The 18,123-nt window shown below is 43.9% G+C and overlaps 1 protein-coding gene across 1 annotated transcript in view; it reads right to left on the reverse strand.

The window, feature by feature from the left end:
* LOC126092120 (uncharacterized) overlaps nt 1-18,123 on the reverse strand; it is an 837,738-nt gene that overhangs the window by 321,322 nt on the left and 498,293 nt on the right. Inside the window, exon 3 of the mRNA XM_049907561.1 lies at nt 12,777-12,910. Within this exon, the coding sequence (XP_049763518.1) occupies nt 12,777-12,910 (134 nt within the window). The remainder of the gene's footprint in view (nt 1-12,776; nt 12,911-18,123) is intronic.

Here is an 18,123-nt window from a genome sequence, read left to right on the forward strand (position 1 = left end):
TGCTCAGATCAGTCGGCAAAACGCTTTACCCTCGAAAGACAAAGTTCCGGGTTCGACTCAAAATTCAGCACTCACTTTTAATCTGACAATAAATTTTTACCTTTTAATCATTTACATATGTTTACACCTAAATGTGCCTCTGACAGCCATGACACCATACTGCATGTCGCTGACCATTTTGGCAGAAGGTCAGCAAGTGTTGTAAGAGAGGAGAAATTAGCGGTACAACGGATTCGCCTGCTTAACGAAGAACGCAAAGAGAAAGACTGGACTGGGGCAAAAAAAAGGTTCAGCTCGGTGTTGCTTGTGAAGTGCCATTAAACGGGCGGCTGACACAGGTAAGGAGGCGTGAACGCAGCCCGCGGGGCACTTTCTCTCTAATTGGTTGGGGGTGGATGGCAGCGCGTGAGGCGAGTGGAGCGTGGCTGGCAGTGGCGGAACCCTCCCCCCCCCCTAACCCCCCACCATGACAGGAAACAGGGCCGGGTGGAATCCGGTCACATGGGCTGTGTTAGCGTCTGCCGCCGCCTCTGGCATCATTCCTTTCAGGACAGACGCCGCCGCCTCTGGGCGCACGTAATGGCGCGGAACCGTCCCCAATGACGCGCTCTAAATGTAGACCCGGAGGCGGAAATAAACAGGACGCGAGGGCGGTGGAACACGAAACGAGGTGCTCCTCACGATACGACATTCTGGTCCTGGGCAATAAGGTAGTGTGCAGTGAAAGCTCCGAGTACCCGAAGGGCATAATATTCGTTCGCAGTGGCAACTCGATACTAGAGATGGGCAAAACTGTTCTTTTCAGAGATTGGATCAGAACTGTTCACTCCCTGAAATGAATTAGCTCTTTTTCATGACTCACCACTCATTTACAATAGAAAATAAATGGAAGGCACATTGCCCTTTAAACTTGGTTTATTCCAGTACTATACCTGTATTTTGATCTTATTTGATCCTATTTTGAAGTAACACAGATAATGAGTAAGTATTTTGTATTGTTTATTTAAATTTCCACGATATGACAAAGTTTTTGATTATTGATTTATTTTGCACTATCGTGGTTTTTTGGGTGATCGGAAAATGTTGTAACTTGAGATTTACATTAACAATATATTTGGCTATAATGTATTAAAATTTCATTAACCTCATACAAATACATCGCAAGCCATATATTTTTAAAGTGAACGTTTCCTTCCGAAGACGCCTAAAATCGCAAAATCCGGACCAGAATAAGAAAAAAAAAATATAAATTTGACTGTAAAACGAAAGTGCTGCATATAGCCTTACGCAGAATAAAACAAGCAAAATATTGGTGTATCACATTTTGTGATACGTTTATCGGTTCGCTCGTAATTAAAGCGTAAATTCGAGTGTCCATAATAAAAATCTTATAGTAAGAGGAGTCATCAGGAACCTAATCTAATCAGTTTAAAGAAATAAAAATAAAATAAAAACAATTGATGTATACATAACATAATAATGTAATATACATAGCGGTATTACTACGAAGAACAATATCCAGTGGGGACGAACTCCGATGCAGAGGCGCTGAGTCGAGCAGGTCGAGCCGCGAGCTGTATTACTGCGTGAGCTGAGACCGCAGAGGCCAGAGTGACACCTGAGTCGCTTTGCTCGATGCTCTGGCTAGAGTCGAGACGGTGGGGTGAGCGTTGAGCAGGCGAGTTCCGAGGGTGGGGGGGAGCGGTGAACTCACCCGCTCCGAGACAAATCGTCCGTTCCCTTGCGAGCAGGTTTTTGCAAGTAGTTCCTATGTTATCCGCTAGGTGGCTCTCTGTCCTGTTGCTCGCATCAACTGCCCAGAGGGCAGGACGTGCGACTGAAACGATCGCCGACAGAGTGCGATGCGAAGTTAAGCTGCGCCAGACACTGCACAGTGCACACGGCAGACGACGCACAGAGACGGCACGGCATATGTGAAACACAAAATCCAATGGGGCACTGCACAATGCAGGCAGCCAAGGTAGAAGCAGGGCAGAGGCCGGCGCTGGCTGTGTTGTGTGGCGTGCACTGTGCTCTGACCAGCAGAGGCGCTGCTGATATGCTCCGTCTCTCTCTCTCTCTCTCTCTCTCTCTCTCTCTCTCTCTGCCGTGGGAAACGTTTGGAGCTACCGTTCTTTTTTTCTGAATCACTGATTGTTCACTCCTTTGAAAGATTGAACTCTATGAATTAGTTCAAGAGCAGATCCCCCATCTCTACTCGATACTGCAAAGTATTACGTCTTAAGAGTGAATTGCTTCAGATACCAATGGAAGAAAAGACTGAGAATGTCATTTGATGGAAAGAAAATCGTAAAAATTGAAACAACGCGTCATCTGATAACGTTGCACCTAATAATGGAGCTTGAGGTGACTTGGGATTTCACTGGGTGAAAGTAACATTTTTTCCTCATTCTTAGTGTGACTCCAGTCGTTCCGACACTAGTTTTCTTCCCTTCTTCGCAGTTTTGTCGGAGCTAGGGTACTGTGTAGAGCGAATGTTTATTTTATGTTTTATCTACCATGAAAAGTCTCAATTCATCGATTGCAATGATGGTGGAGCTCTGTGACAATGCGTTACAGTCCTTGAAAAAATACTACAACCAAACATTTTTTTTAAATCTATATTTATGTCAAGACGCATCTCGGGTTTTCAAAAAAAAAAGTGTTAAAATGTGTGTGAAATCTCATGGGACTTGATTGCTAAGGTCATCAGTCTCTTACACAATACTTAACCCAAATTATCCTAAGCACAAACACACAGACCCATGACCGAGGGAGGACTCGATCCTTCGCCGGGATCAGCCGCACAGTCCATAACTGCAGCGCCCTGGACCGCTCGGCTAATCCCGCGCGGCTCGGGTCTTCACACCTCTTCAGTAGGCGTAATAGATATACATAGTGATCGGTAATACGATTTTAGAGACTGCATTTGGAACGCTGTAGCTACACTCTGCAAAACAATAATTAATTTACTTGCCACGTTTACCGGGTCGCGTATTTACATTTAATTGATAGGTTCACTTACTTCTGTAGGTTGAAAAACAATAGGGCTACAAGCTACAGAACATTGAATAAACGTTAATGTACAAATCGCGAAATGTGTTTTAATGATCTAACGCGCTGTGACAAAGGTTCCTGTCAACGAATAGTAACGATGGTCGCAACAACGTTTGTTGTCCCAGCTATGGGTTCATAGTACGATCCTTCAAGCTCTCGCAACAGGTATGTTCCAATTATGGAACTCAGGGCTGTTAGCGTACCATGTTTTGTGTCTCAGACAGTATTTCCCCGAGGTTCAAATGGTTCAAATGGCTCTGAGCACTATGGGACTCAACTTCTGAGGTCATTAGTCCCCTAGAAATTAGAACTAGTTAAACCTAACTAACGTAAGGACATCACATACATCCATGCCCGAGGCAGGATTCGAACCTGCGACCGTAGCGGCCTTGCGGTTCCAGACTGCAGCGCCTTTAACCGCACGGCCACTTCGGCCGGCTATTTCCCCGAGGCAACTACTCAACATCTTCAAGTGGTTGCTGCAGATTGGTGCTACTGATGTTAACACACTATGACGGTATTCTTACGGACAGGGCTGTATCCAATTCTCGATGTCATTGAGAAAACGGTAGGGATAACTGAGGAGAAACTTGGAAAGGGGATTAACGATCAAAAAGAAGAAATACAGATGTTTACAGAATTACAGTATAGTGCAAACATCAGAGACACAAAAAGTTGAGCAGTGTGTATAGTGTCCTGGAAAGAAGAAAGATGAACAAAACAACTGGAGTGGGCATAATTAATCAGGAGGTGCATTGGGAAATATGTTAGGTCCTAGGTGTGTGAGTGGCTCGAAGACGTCGTCAGTAGCAGAACCCAGTATGTTGTGCTTGACGGTGAGCGTTCATCGGAGACAAGGGTATCTTGAGGAGTGACCCAGAAAATTTGATAGGACCGCTGTTATTTTCAGTATACCAAAATGACCTGGCGGAAAGTTTCGGCAGCGATCTGCGTTGGTTTGCAGCAAATGTCGTGGTGTACGGGAAGGTGTCGTCGTTAAGTGACTGTTGGCGGATACAAGGTGACTTAGACAATATTTCTAGGTTGTTCTAAATGCTGCTTATAACTGTAGAAAAATATAAGCAAATGCAAATGAGTGGGGGAAACGGTTAACGTTCGGATACACTACTAGAAGTGTGCTGCTTCACAGAGTCACGTCGATTAAAGAACTAGGCGTGACGCTGCAGGTCGATACGAAATGGAACGAGTATGTGAGAACAGTGGTAAGGAAGGTGAATGGTCGACTTCGGTTTATTGGGAGAATTTTAGGAAAGAGTGGTTCACCTGTAAAGGAGACCGCATATACAGGGTGTTTCAAAAATGACCGGTATATTTGAAACGGCAATAAAAACTAAACGAGCAGCGATAGAAATACACCGTTTGTTGCAATATGCTTGGGACAACAGTACATTTTCAGGCAGACAAACTTTCGAAATTACAGTAGTTACAATTTTCAACATCAGATGGCGCTGCGGTCTGGGAAACTCTATAGTACGATATTTTCCACATATCCACCATGCGTAGCAATAATATGGCGTAGTCTCTGAATGAAATTACCCGAAACCTTTGACAACGTGTCTGGCGGAATGGCTTCACATGCAGATGAGATGTACTGCTTCAGCTGTTCAATTGTTTCTGGATTCTGGCGGTACACCTGGTCTTTCAAGTGTTCCCACAGAAAGAAGTCACAGGGGTTCATGTCTGGCGAATAGGGAGGCCAATCCACGCCGCCTCCTGTATGTTTCGGATAGCCCAAAGCAATCACACGATCATCGAAATATTCATTCAGGAAATTAAAGACGTCGGCCGTGCGATGTGGCCGGGCACCATCTTGCATAAACCACGAGGAGTTCGCAGTGTCGTCTAAGGCAGTTTGTACCGCCACAAATTCACGAAGAATGTCCAGATAGTGTGATGCAGTAATCGTTTCGGATCTGAAAAATGGTCCAATGATTCCTTTGGAAGAAATGGCGGCCCAGGCCAGTACTTTTTGAGGATGCAGGGACGATGGGACTGCAACATGGGGCTTTTCGGTTCCCCATATGCACCAGTTCTGTTTATTGACGAAGCCGTCCAGGTAAAAATAAGCTTCGTCAGTCAACCAAATGCTGCCCATATGCATATCGCCATCATCAATCCTGTGCACTATATCGTTAGCGAATGTCTCTCGTGCAGCAATGGTAGCGGCGCTGAGGGATTGCCACGTATGTATTTTGTATGGATAGAGGTGTAAACTCTGGCGCATGAGACGATACGTGGATGTTGGCGTCATTTGGACCGCAGCTGCAACACGGCGAACGGAAACCCGAGTCCGCTGTCAGATCACCTGCTGCACTAGCTGCGCGTTGCCCTCTGTGGTTGCTGTATGCGGTCGCCCTGCCTTTCCAGCACGTTCATCCGTCACGTTCCCAGTCCGTTGAAATTTTTCAAACAGATCCTTTATTGTATCGCTTTTCGGTCCTTTGGTTACATTAAACCTCCGTTAAAAACTTCGTCTTGTTGCAACAACACTGTGTTCTAGGCGGTGGAATTCCAACACCAGAAAAATCCTCTGTTCTAAGGAATAAACCATGTTGTCTACAGCACACTTGCACATTGTGAACAGCACACGCTTACAGCAGAAAGACGACGTACAGAATGGCGCACCCACAGACTGCGTTGTCTTCTATATCTTTCACATCACTTGCAGCGCCATCTGTTGTTGAAAATTGTAACTACTGTAATTTCGAAAGTTTGTCCGCCTGAAAATGTACTGTTGTCCCAAGCATATTGCAACAAACGGTGTATTTCTATCGCTGCTCGTTTAGTTTTTATTGCCGTTTGAAATATACTGGTCATTTTTGAAACACCCTGTAGGACGCTAGTGCGACATATTCTTGAGTACTGCTCGAGTGTTTGGGATTCACGCCAGGTCGGAATAAAGGAAGACATCAAAGCAGTTCAGAGGCAGGCTACTAGATTTGTTAGCAGCAGATTTGATTAAACGCAAATAATACAGAGATTCTTCGGGAACTCAAATGGGTATCACTACGGAGAAGGTGACGTTCTTTTCGAGCAGCACTGAGAGAAAATACAGAAAACCAGCATTTGTGGCTGACTACAGAACGATTCTACTGATGCCAACGTACTTGTAAAGAAGAAGATAGGATTACATTGATTAGAGCTCGTACAGAGGCATACAGGTAATCGTTTTTCCCTTGCTCTGTTTGCGAGTGGAACAGAAATGGCAATGACCATTAGTGGTGCAGGTTACCCTTTGCCACGCACCACACGCTGGCTTACGTAATATGTATGCAGAAGCAGATGTATAGGCAGTCAATGTAGTAGACTAAGTTGAGAGGTGGCATGAGCCCCCTCTCATATTTCTATCTTACGATTTTCCTCTCTAATTGCATGCAGTGAAAAGTCGCTATTCCTTCACACGCGGACTTCCCACACAGCGTCTCTCGTCACCCGGGTGGTCCGGTGACAGACGGGCTCTGTTGATCTGGAAAGCGTTAAGCCGACGGGTGTGAGGAAGTCGAGTGAATGCTTTGCAGACGCCGACATTGTCAAAAGACACGCCCGGATGGGGTCTGAAGTAGCGGCTGGGCTAGAGGTTCCGTTACTTCGCAGAAACTTAGCGAAAACACTTTCTGGCGGGCTACCAGCGAAGCGTGGGAATGACTTGTATACCCAGGCAGCTGTGGCGGGAAAATTCCCGCGCTTTCTGCAAAATAGTAACTGTCATTGGCTTGCTCAGGGCATAGCTCAGTGACGTAGCAAAATCAGCGCAGAAATTGGCGCCAAGAATCTCCATTGGTGGAATGGTAATGCTCCGGAAATAGAGGGGAATTTTCCGCCGGTTTTCGAGTTGCTGATTGGAACGTTTAACCACTGCCACTGTCGTGGGGGCGGGAATGTTGTGTGTTCGGCCTGTACGGTTGCTCTTGTGGGTAGTCGGCTCTCGCCTTTCGGTCGAGGACGTCGAAGCAACCAGCCAACGGCTCCGGTACGCCAGATCGTGTCCTGGCAGTCAAGAAGACAGTTTGATAATGTATGTCCGCAGCACCGGCAGATAGGGAATTTCCTAGGTGATAATCAGAGCTCAGCACAGCGCGCCTGTTCGTCTTTTTCTAACTTTGTTCTGTCTTGGGTAGCAGCAATTAATGTTGGGTTGGCTATGTGTTTTCTCTAAGATTTGAGTTGCAAGGAATTGGCTGCACATACCACTTCGTCATAATCCTCACAATCTAGTTTAGGGACAACTTCACATTCACAGCGTTTGTTTGATTATCCAATTTGAGCGAATTTGATGTATTGTAAATGTTTCATGTGTTTTTGTTTATTATTTTGTGTTTAGTCTTAATAAATCATATTGTTATTTTGGACAGAACTTTCACTCTGTTATCGGTAGAGCAACCCCATCATTCCTCACTATGTTAATGAAACCTTCGTTTATTTAACTTATTTATCAAATTAAATTATTGCAGTTGCCAAACTCTCTTCTACTCCACTGGCAGGGTTGATTAGAGTCAGTTCGCGTATTTTTTTTTTATCCTTGTGCAACAGCAAAAGTTGGAGTTAGAATAGGGGGGGGGGGCTTAGAGCATCATGTACATATGTAGATTATAGAAGAATTGAGTGTTAAATACACTACTAGCCCCGGCACCTCGCAAAGTACTTATGGAAGCAAAATAACTGACACTTTCCGAAACAAAGGATACACAATGCAAGAAAAGCGTTTCTGAACCAGGAAAACTGGAGATTGAATATAAATGTAAGTGCTGTGTGAGAATATTTATGTGTGGAACATTAAATGGGTATACCTTATGATTAACGCAAAGTTAGTGAATCGAGCTGAGAAGAGAAGAAACTTACGGTAAAGATTGACAGAAAATGTGCGATGAGGGACTCGTCAAATTCATAATGGAGGATAGTGGGAGTGGGAGTGTGTGTGTGTGTGTGTGTGTGTGTGTGTGCGTGAGTGTGTGTGTGTGTTTCTCTCCCTTTCTCTTTCTATCTCTCTCACTCTCTCTCTCTGTATGTGTGTGTGTGTGTGTGTGTGTGTGTGTGTGTGTGTGTGTGTGTGTGTCTTTCTCTTCTATATGTATGTGTGTGTTTTGAACGAGCAAGGGGGGAAGGAGTCTGCAATAAAAATTGTGCAGGGGAATCCAGGATTGGGTGCAGTAAGCGTGCCGATGAAAGTTACAATAGTGCGCAGACGAAGAGCAAGATAAGCTAGAGTGGAGAACTGTATCGAGTGAGTCTTTGGCTGACGCAACTATAACAGCAACAACAGCAGAAGCATTTGCAAGACGGCGCGATCGCTAACCTCTCTGGATCGCCGCATTCAGCGCGATTTCCCGGACAATGTATCAGCAGCGCATATAGTCGGGATCTGAGCTAACCAGTTCTGTATTTAGGCGCACGTTATGTAGGCTTCGGCCTTGAGATTCAGCACCACAAAGGGGCACGCACCACGAAAACTAAAACTCCGAAAAGTGTCTGTGTTTTAAGCGCTATAGCGCTAGAAGTAATTATTTTAATTGGGCTTGCGTGGCTGTTTCAGATAACGGGTTATGAATGAAATTGGCATCAACGTCTCAAACTAGGGGCTGCCTCGTGTCAAATTCTAAATGCCGTCAGTTCAAACACGTGGCTGTTCACATGGAAAAATAATAAAGATTTTAAGAAGAACCATTTATGTAGTTTTTGAAAGTTTGATTTCGTGGAAAGCCAATTTCTTCCAGATGTTATTTCATGCAATCCGGAAATTCCTTACAGATTACCAATTCTTGCCACCAAACGCGGATTCTTTAAGCTTTAAGTTGATGAAAACATATGCAGGTAACTTCATATATTAACGAGTTATTGCTGGAAGCGAAGGTCAATATCAAGTAAAAATAGTCTATTGAATGCTTATTGCGTAGCATGGTAACCAAGAGTGTTCTAATAAGAAATTCAAGATTCAATAAGCGGATGTCTGTCTTTTCTTTTTGTCAACAGTATTACGACAGCTTCCCCTATCTTTGTGGCGTAGTAACCAGAACTACCACGACAACCCTGCACGTAACTGCAGCCGATAGTCATTAATATAAAAGAAAAACAAACATATTACTCTAATAAGATGCGTTTTATGTTTTTCTGCGTACTGTATGATTAAGGATCGTCCAAAAATGCAAAGTAATGTCTCTAGAAGAACTTAAGAGCAGAAACACCAAAAGACGGTTCTTTAAATTATTGTAATTTCTTCAATTCATTATACACAGATGAAAAAAATTTTGCATCACCTCGGTTCGGAGAGTTCCGGCACCTGCACAGAAAATTGAAATTGAGATCAACATAAACATCGTTTCTGCCCCTTTTATTGCTCATGAAAACCACACATTGCATTTTGTACCACGATACAGCGAGACCTTCAGAGGTGGTGGTCCGGATTGCAGTACAAACCGGCACCTCTAAACCCAGTAGCACGTCGTATTGCTTTGATGCAATCCTGTGTTCTTCGTGCTGTACTATCCGCAAGTTCATCAAGGCACTGCTGGTCCAGATTGTCTCATTCCTGAACGGCGATTCGGCCTAACTCCCTCAGAGTGGTTGGTGGGTCACGTCGTCCATAAACAGCCATTTTCGGTCTATCCCATGCATGTCGATAGGGTTTATGTATGGAGGACATGCCGGCATTCTATTTGTGCGGTTTCGTTATCCTGAAGGAAGTCATTCATAAGATGTGAACGATGGGGGCGCGAATTATCGTCCATGAAGACGAATGCCACGCCAAAATGCTGCCGGTATGGTTGTACTGTCGGTCGGAGGATGGCATTCACGTACCGTATAGCCGTTACAGCGCTATCTATGACCACCAGATGCGTACGTTGGCCCCACATAGTGCCAACGCAAAACAGCAGGGAACCTCCATCTTGCTGCACTCGCTGGACAGTGTGTCTAAGGCGTTCACCCTGGCCATGTTGCATCCAAACACGTCCCCGACGATTGTTTGGTTGAAGGCATATGCGACACTCATCCGTGAAGAGAACGCAATGGCAATCTTGAGCGGTTCATTGAGCATATTGTTGGGCCCATCTGTACTGCGCTGCATGGTGTCATTGTTGGAAAGATGGACCTCGCCATGGACGTCGGGAGTGAAGTTGCGTATCATGCAGCCTATTGCGCATGATTTGAGTCTTAACACGAAGTCTTGTAGCTGCACGAAAAGCTTTGTTCAATATGGTGGCATTGCTTTCAGGGTAGCGGTCATCCACCGCCGTAGTAGACCTTGGGCAGCCTGAGCGAGACATGTCATCGACGGATCCTGTCTCTCTGTATCTCCTCCATGTCCGAACCACATCGCTTTGGTTCACTGCGACACGCCTGGACGCCCTTCCTGGCACAAAGTAACAATGCGGGTGGGACCTAACCGCGATATTGATCTTCTAAGCGAGGTAGAACTACAAACAGCACCAGCCATGTACCTCCTTCCTGATGGAATGACTGGAACTGATCGGCTGTCGGACCCCCTACGTCTAATACGCGCTGCTCATGCATGGTTGTTTACATTTTTGGGCGGGTTTAGTGACGTCTCTGAACAGTCATAGGGAGAGTGTCTGTGATACAATATCCACAGTCAACGTCTATCTTCAGGAGTTCTGGGAACTGGGGTGATGCAAGACTTCTTCAGATGTGCGTACGGTAAATTGTGTTTTAAAACTATGCACGGTTATCAACCTTAACTGCCGCTCTATAAACTTTCAGTTCCATAGTCTCTCTAAATTAATTTCGTAATCACAGATTTTGGTGGTGATAAATCTTGAGGGTTGTATGGTCATGGTCCATGAAACGTTTATGTAGTCTATGTTTCAATAATGAGGGTCTATACAAGGGCGATGTACTTGAGGACAATATTATGGAAATGGATGAGGATGTAGATGAAGATGAAATGGGAGATACGATACTGCGTGAAGAGTTTGACAGAGCACTGAAAGACCTGAGTCGAAACAAGGCCCCCGGAGTAGACAACATTCCACTGGAACTTCTGACGGCCTTGGGAGAGCCAGTCCTGACAAAACTCTACCATCTGGTGAGCAAGATGTATGAGACAGGTGAAATACCCTCAGACTTCAAGAAGAATATAATAATTCCAATGCCAAAGAAAGCAGGTGTTGACAGATGTGAAAATTACCGAACAATCAGTTTAATAAGCCACAGATGCAAAATACTAACACGAATTCTTTACAGACGAATGGAAAAACTAGTAGAAGCCGACCTCGGGGAAGATCAGTTTGGATTCCGTAGAAATACTGGAACACGTGAGGCAATAATGACCTTACGACTTATCTTAGAAGAAAGATTAAGCAAAGGCAAACCTACGTTTCTAGCATTTGTAGACTTAGAGAAAGCTTTTGACAATGTTGACTGGAATACTCTCTTTCAAATTCTAAAGGTCGCAGGGGTAAAATACAGGGAGCGAAAGGCTATTTACAATTTGTACAGAAACCAGATGGCAGTTATAAGAGTCGAGGGACATGAAAGGGAAGCAGCGGTGGGGAAGGGAGTAAGACAGGGTTGTAGCCTCTCCCCGATGTTATTCAATCTGTATATTGAGCAAGCAGTAAAGGAAACAAAAGAAAAATTCGGAGTAGGTATTAAAATCCATGGAGAAGAAATAAATACTTTGAGGTTCGCCGATGACATTGTAATTCTGTCAGAGACAGCAAACGACCTGGAAGAGCAGTTGAACGGAATGGATGGTATCTTGAAGGGAGGCTATAAGATGAACATCAACAAAAGCAAAACGAGGATAATGGAATGTAGTCTAATTAAGTCGGGTGATGCTGAGGGAATTAGATTAGGAAATGAGACACTTGAAGTAGTAAAGGAGTTTTGCTATTTGGGGAGCAAAATAACTGATGATGGTCGAAGTAGAGAGGATATAAAATGTAGACTGGCAATGGCAAGGAAAGCGTTTCTGAAGAAGAAAAATTAGTTAACATCGAGTATGGATTTAAGTATGAGGAAGTCATTTTTGAAAGTATTTGTATGGAGTGTAGCCATGTATGGAATTGAAACATGGACGGTAAATAGTTTGGACAAGAAGAGAATAGAAGCTTTCGAAATGTGGTGCTATAGAAGAATGCTGAAGATTAGATGGGTAGATCACATAACTAATGAGGAAGTATTGAATAGGATTGGGGAGAAGAGAAGTTTGTGGCACACCTTGACCAGAAGAAGGGATCGGTTGGTAGGACATGTTCTGAGGCATCAAGGGATCACCAATTTAGTATTGGAGGGCAGCGTGGAGGGTAAAAATCGTAGGGGGAGACCAAGAGATGAATACACTAAGCAGATTCTGAAGGATGTAGGTTGCAGTAGGTACTGGCAGATGAAGAAGCTTGCACAGGATAGAGTAGCATGTAGAGCTGCATCAAACCAGTCTCAGGACTGAAGACCACAACAACAACAACAACATGTTTCGTCCGAAGCTGCAATGAACGTCTTCGGATGGTCTTCGGCTTCCCTGAGTTTCATGGGCCATCACCATTCAACTCCTAAGGTTGACCAGCAGCTAAGACTTCCTGTTGTGAAAGCCTTCATCATGTCAGAGACTTCCCCGGCAGGGCCCGCACCACACCAAAGGTGAGGCCCATGGGGTCTGTTGATGGTAACACGGCCTTGCTAGAAACAACAGTATTCATTCATTGCGAGCAGAGTGAATTAGGAGTGAGCAGAGATGGACTCACCGGCTCGTCGTTGATGTAGAAGGAGAGCTGCGCCGCCGGCCTGGAGGGGGGCGCCGTGCAGTTGGCCCTCAGCAGGTCCCCCGGGTAGTAGCGCTCGCGCTCCGCCACCAGCGTGGGCGGGCCCTCGGGCAGCGCTGCGGCAAGGAGAAGCACAAGCTGAGGGACCGAGCCGCAGCACGAGCCGTGGGCGCTGGTCGGTGCACGGTGATGGTACGTTTTCACGTTTACCGAGGACGCTCGTAACAATACGAACTCCTGCCTCGTAAAGTTGTTGTTGGCCACACACTGAGGTAGTAAATCAGCTCTTTGGGAAAGCCATTGGTCGCAGAGGAGCGTCAAATAAGTAACGCAACACATTTTATTTTCTCTGCCACTTTCGGTAGCTAAAATGCGAAATTTGTTGTGGAACACAGCGGAGTATTCTCGCTTCAGCCCCTCTAGTTTCACGAATTTCCGATAGGTGGCGGCGCTATACATAACAGTCAAAATTGCGTCTGTAACGGAGGGGCGTTCCAAGCACAATGTTATGTGAGCTTCACTGCCCCCTTTTTTTAACTAATTTGTGTCTGATTTTATTTTGAGAAGCTCAGTAATGTATGTAAATACCGTAAATGTAAATTTGATTCCAAAAGTACTTGAAGTGAAGTGAAGCGCAGCTGGACAGCAACGAACTCTTTAGCGCGCAATCCCTGCAACGATAGTACAGTGTGTTTCAAAAATGACCGGTATATTTGAAACGGCAATAAAAACTGAACGAGCAGCGATAGAAATACACCGTTTGTTGCAATATGCTTGGGACAACAGTACATTTTCAGGCGGACAAACTTTCGAAATTACAGTAGTTACAATTTTCAACAACAGATGGCGCTGCAAGTGATGTGTAAGATATAGAAGACAACGCAGTCTGTGGGTGCGCCATTCTGTACGTCGTCTTTCTGCTGTAAGCGTGTGCTGTTCACAACGTGCAAGTGTGCTGTAGACAACATGGTTTATTCCTTAGAACAGAGGATTTTTCTGGTGTTGGAATTCCACCGCCTAGGACACAGTGTTGTTGCAACAAGACGAAGTTTTCAACGGAGGTTTAATGTAACCAAAGGACCGAAAAGCGATACAATAAAGGATCTGTTTGAAAAATTTCAACGGACTGGGAACGTGACGGATGAACGTGCTGGAAAAGTAGGGCGACCACGTACGGCAACCACAGAGGGAAACGCGCAGCTAGTGCAGCAGGTGATCCGACAGCGGCCTCGGGTTTCCGTTCGCCGTGTTGCAGCTGCGGTCCAAATGACGCCAACGTCCACGTATCGTCTCATGCGCCACAGTTTACACCTCTATCCATACAAAATTCAAACGCGGCAACGCCTCAGCGCCGCTACCATTACTGCACGAGAGACATTCGCTAACGATATAGTGCACAGGATTGATGACGGTGATATGCATGTGGGCAGCATTTTGTTTACTGACGAAGCTTATTTTTACCTGGACGGCTTCGTCGATAAACAGAACTGGCGCATATGGGGAACCGAAAAGCCCCATGTTGCAGTCCCATCGTCCCTGCATCCTCAAAAAGTACTGGTCTGGGCCGCTATTTCTTCCAAAGGAATCATTGGCCCATTTTTCAGATCCGAAACGATTACTGCATCTCGCCATCTGGACATTCTTCGTGTAATTATGGCGGTACAAACTTTCTTAAACGACACTGCGAACACCTCGTGGTTTATGCAAGATGGTGCCCGGCCACATCGCACGGCCGACGTCTTTAATTTCCTGAATGAATATTTCGATGATCGTGTGATTGCTTTGGGCTATCTGAAACATACAGGAGGCGGCGTGGATTGGCCTCCCTATTAGCCAGACATGAACCCCTGTGACTTCTTTCTGTGGGGACACTTGAAAGACCAGGTGTACCGCCAGAATCCAGAAACAATTGAACAGCTGAAGCCGTACATCTCATCTGCATGTGAAGCCATTCCGCCAGACACGTTGTCAAATGTTTCGGGTAATTTCATTCAGAGACTACGCCATATTATTGCTACGCATGGTGGATATGTGGAAAATATCGTACTATAGAGTTTCCCAGACCGCAGCGCCATCTGTTGTTGAAAATTGTAACTATTGTAATTTCGAAAGTTTGTCTGCCTGAAAATGTACTGTTGTCCCAAGCATAATGCAACAAACGGTGTATTTCTATCGCTGCTCGTTTAGTTTTTATTGCCGTTTCCAATATACCGGTCATTTTTGAAACACCCTGTAGATGTGAATCTATGACTATGGACTCTAAAAAAAAGACAATTTTTATTAAAAAAAAGGAGAACTGTTAATCTGTATCTTGTGGAAAGAGGACGTGTTGCTAGGCCGTCGCTCTGAAAGCCTTCTATTCACCGTTTGTCTCGATATAACACGTCTAGTGGATGCTGCGAGTTCAGATGCAAGGTGGCGTGCAGTACTAAGGCGGTACTGTCGTGCCGTTCATTATGTCCTACTAATATAGTCTCCTCTTACTGCCACTGTCTCACTCTTGCTCTCTCTTATTGCTGCTGTCGCAATCATTCCTTCCCACTGCTGCTGTCTCTTCATACTATTTCTCACTTGCTTGTTGTTATTGTCATAGACTCTGTCTCTCATTATTACTGGCTATCATCCGATTCAACTTTCTCCTCCTCTTTATTCATCTCCCTTTCTCTCTTTCCTTAACGCTATTCTGTCACTGACAACTATGTTCCAGTGCCACAGTGCCCCTCAATTTCTGTAAGTCACTGTCAGCTCTGTTCCAATCCCACAGTGTCCCTCTGTTTCACTCGCGCTACCACTGTCTCCTTTGCTCCGTCTATAGCTCAAGCACTGTCTCTAATAGTATTTATTATTTTCCCATTTCTTCGACACTGCCAATGTGCTCATAACGCCCATCCAACCCCAAACAGACAGTGCTGAAGTTCGTACAGGAAGTTGACCTTCTGTTGTAGGCGCCACTTAAGAACGAACTTATCGAAAATCCAGCCCTAAGGGGAAGAAATGAGGGATGAAGTATTTTTTAAAAATATGTCGCAATTAAGGCAACTTAGCAAGATCTACGAAAATTGGAATTTCATTTCTCGGTCATGAATACCGAAATTCGTGTTTCAGGATTTTTGGAAATTTAACCACTGTGGTGGTGAAATAGTGGGTGAATTTTTTATGAAAATAAAACGTTATTGAAGACCCAAGGTACTTTTAAAGCTATGTCTACGAAAATTTGGTATTTGACTTCACAGTTACCCGTAAAAAATTCTTGTTTCTATATTTTTGGAAATTCAACCGCTATGCTGTGGAAATAGGAGATGAGAGTCTTTGTGGAAAAATTTCATCATGCAAGAACTTTTGAAGCTATCTCGATGAAACTTTGTATTTGCCTTCTCTGTCAGAAATTAAAAGAAAAAAAAGCTTTTCACTGTTTTTCTAAATTGAAACGTCACGGGGGTGACACGTTTTACGAAAATATTTCTTTGTGAAAGGATTTATAAGGCTAACTCTATCAAAATTTGTATGTGGCTTCTCGGTTAGAAATAAAAAAAAGTATTTCTTTTACTGGTTTTGAAAATTCAGTCTCTAAGAGTGTGGAATAGAGCGAAACTGATTCACTGACTCATCACAGCCCAACCCAAACTGCTAAGGATAGAAACATGAAATTTGGAGAGGGTATCGTCTTTTACTATAGGCATCGATTAAGTAGGAATTGTTCGAAATTACACTACAAAGGGAGTCAAATTGAGACGAAAGGTTTTTTGTAAATATATCGCTATTAAGGCCATTGTTAAGCTAGAACTGCGAAAAATAGTATTTGATTTCTCAGTCAGAAACAAAAAAAAAATGCTTCTTTCAACACTTTCGAAAATTCAATCACTAAGTGGGTAAAATGCTGGGTGAATTTTCTTTTAATTTTTCATTATTAAAGAACTACTAAAGCTTCTTTAAAGCAACATGTGTGATGATTGATATCTGACTTCTCTATTACAGACAAAAAAATACGTGTTTCACCATTTTTGGAAATTCAGACCCTATGGAAGTGAAATAGGGTTCAAATGGTTCGAATGGCTCTGAGCACTATGGGACTTAACTCCCTTATAACTTAGAACTACTTACACCTAACTAACCTAAGGACATCAGATACATCCATGCCCGAGGCAGGATTCGAACCTCCGACCGTAGCGGCCGTGAGGTTTCGGACTGTAGCGCCTTAGAACCGCTCGGCCACTCTGGCCGGCTGTGAAATAGGGGATGAAAATTTTAATGAAGATAAAACGTCATTTTTAAAAAAATTTACCTAAATCTATGTAAATTAGTATTAGATATAGGTTAGACATAGTGAAATATGTGTTAGGGAATGAAAGATTCTATGGAGATATCACCACATAAACCTTCGGCTCCAGCTACCAGAATCGCATTTTGGTCACGTTTATATTCGAGAAAAACCATGACCTTAGTAAGCTTGGAATGGGTTGCAATTTGTGAATAACTTAAAAATCCGATTAAAGAAGGAAAATTCTATGTTGGTCATACAGTATATACGAGCGGAGCAGCGGGCACTAAGCTAGTAATACACGTATATACAAATATTTCTTGTGATTTAGTCTATCTATTAGGGAAACCTACATCAAAATCCTTACATTAACACCTGAGATTAAAGTGAACATACAGTCGTCAAAGGCGGCGGTGGACGTTAAATTATAGTATCTACAGAGGATACAAAACATTCAACTTCATAGCTTCCCACCTCACATACCTCTAAATTTTTCCGTCCACAACCCTCAACCTTAAAGAACAAATTGTTCCCTTCTCAAAACCTTCCCTCCAAGTGCAGGTCCTTCAACTGTTAAGTGAAACTGCAGTGCTGTTTCCTAAAGGACTGTCACCCTTCTGCGAAGTATCTTTGAACGTGTATAGTTTTTGTCATTTGTTTTTTTAATGTTAATTTAAAAAACACTGTTTTAGATGTACACATCACATCAACAAACTACGGCGTATCATCGTTTTTAAAAATCATTATAAATTTTTTATCTTACGATGTTTGTATTACTCTTCGTGTCATTTTTTAAAAGCCCTTGGCTGAAGAGTGGAATGTTGTAGCACCCCACCCACCGCCCGTGGTAGAGAGGCGGGCGGTAATTACAATAAAGAAAAAAATGATTCATACACTTTTTAGTCACGAGTATCTCAAGAAATTACCTACAGCAGTAATTCACTTTCACACAATTTATTACAAGTGAGCGTGTAGTAAAATCTCCGTCGCACAGTAATAACCACTTAAAGTGTAGGTAATACTGCTTAGTAAGTCATGATCTAATTGCTAACAACCTATGTTAACACGAAT

The sequence above is a fragment of the Schistocerca cancellata genome, chromosome 7 (assembly GCF_023864275.1).
Source record: "Schistocerca cancellata isolate TAMUIC-IGC-003103 chromosome 7, iqSchCanc2.1, whole genome shotgun sequence".
In the NCBI taxonomy this organism is placed as follows: domain Eukaryota; kingdom Metazoa; phylum Arthropoda; class Insecta; order Orthoptera; family Acrididae; genus Schistocerca; species Schistocerca cancellata.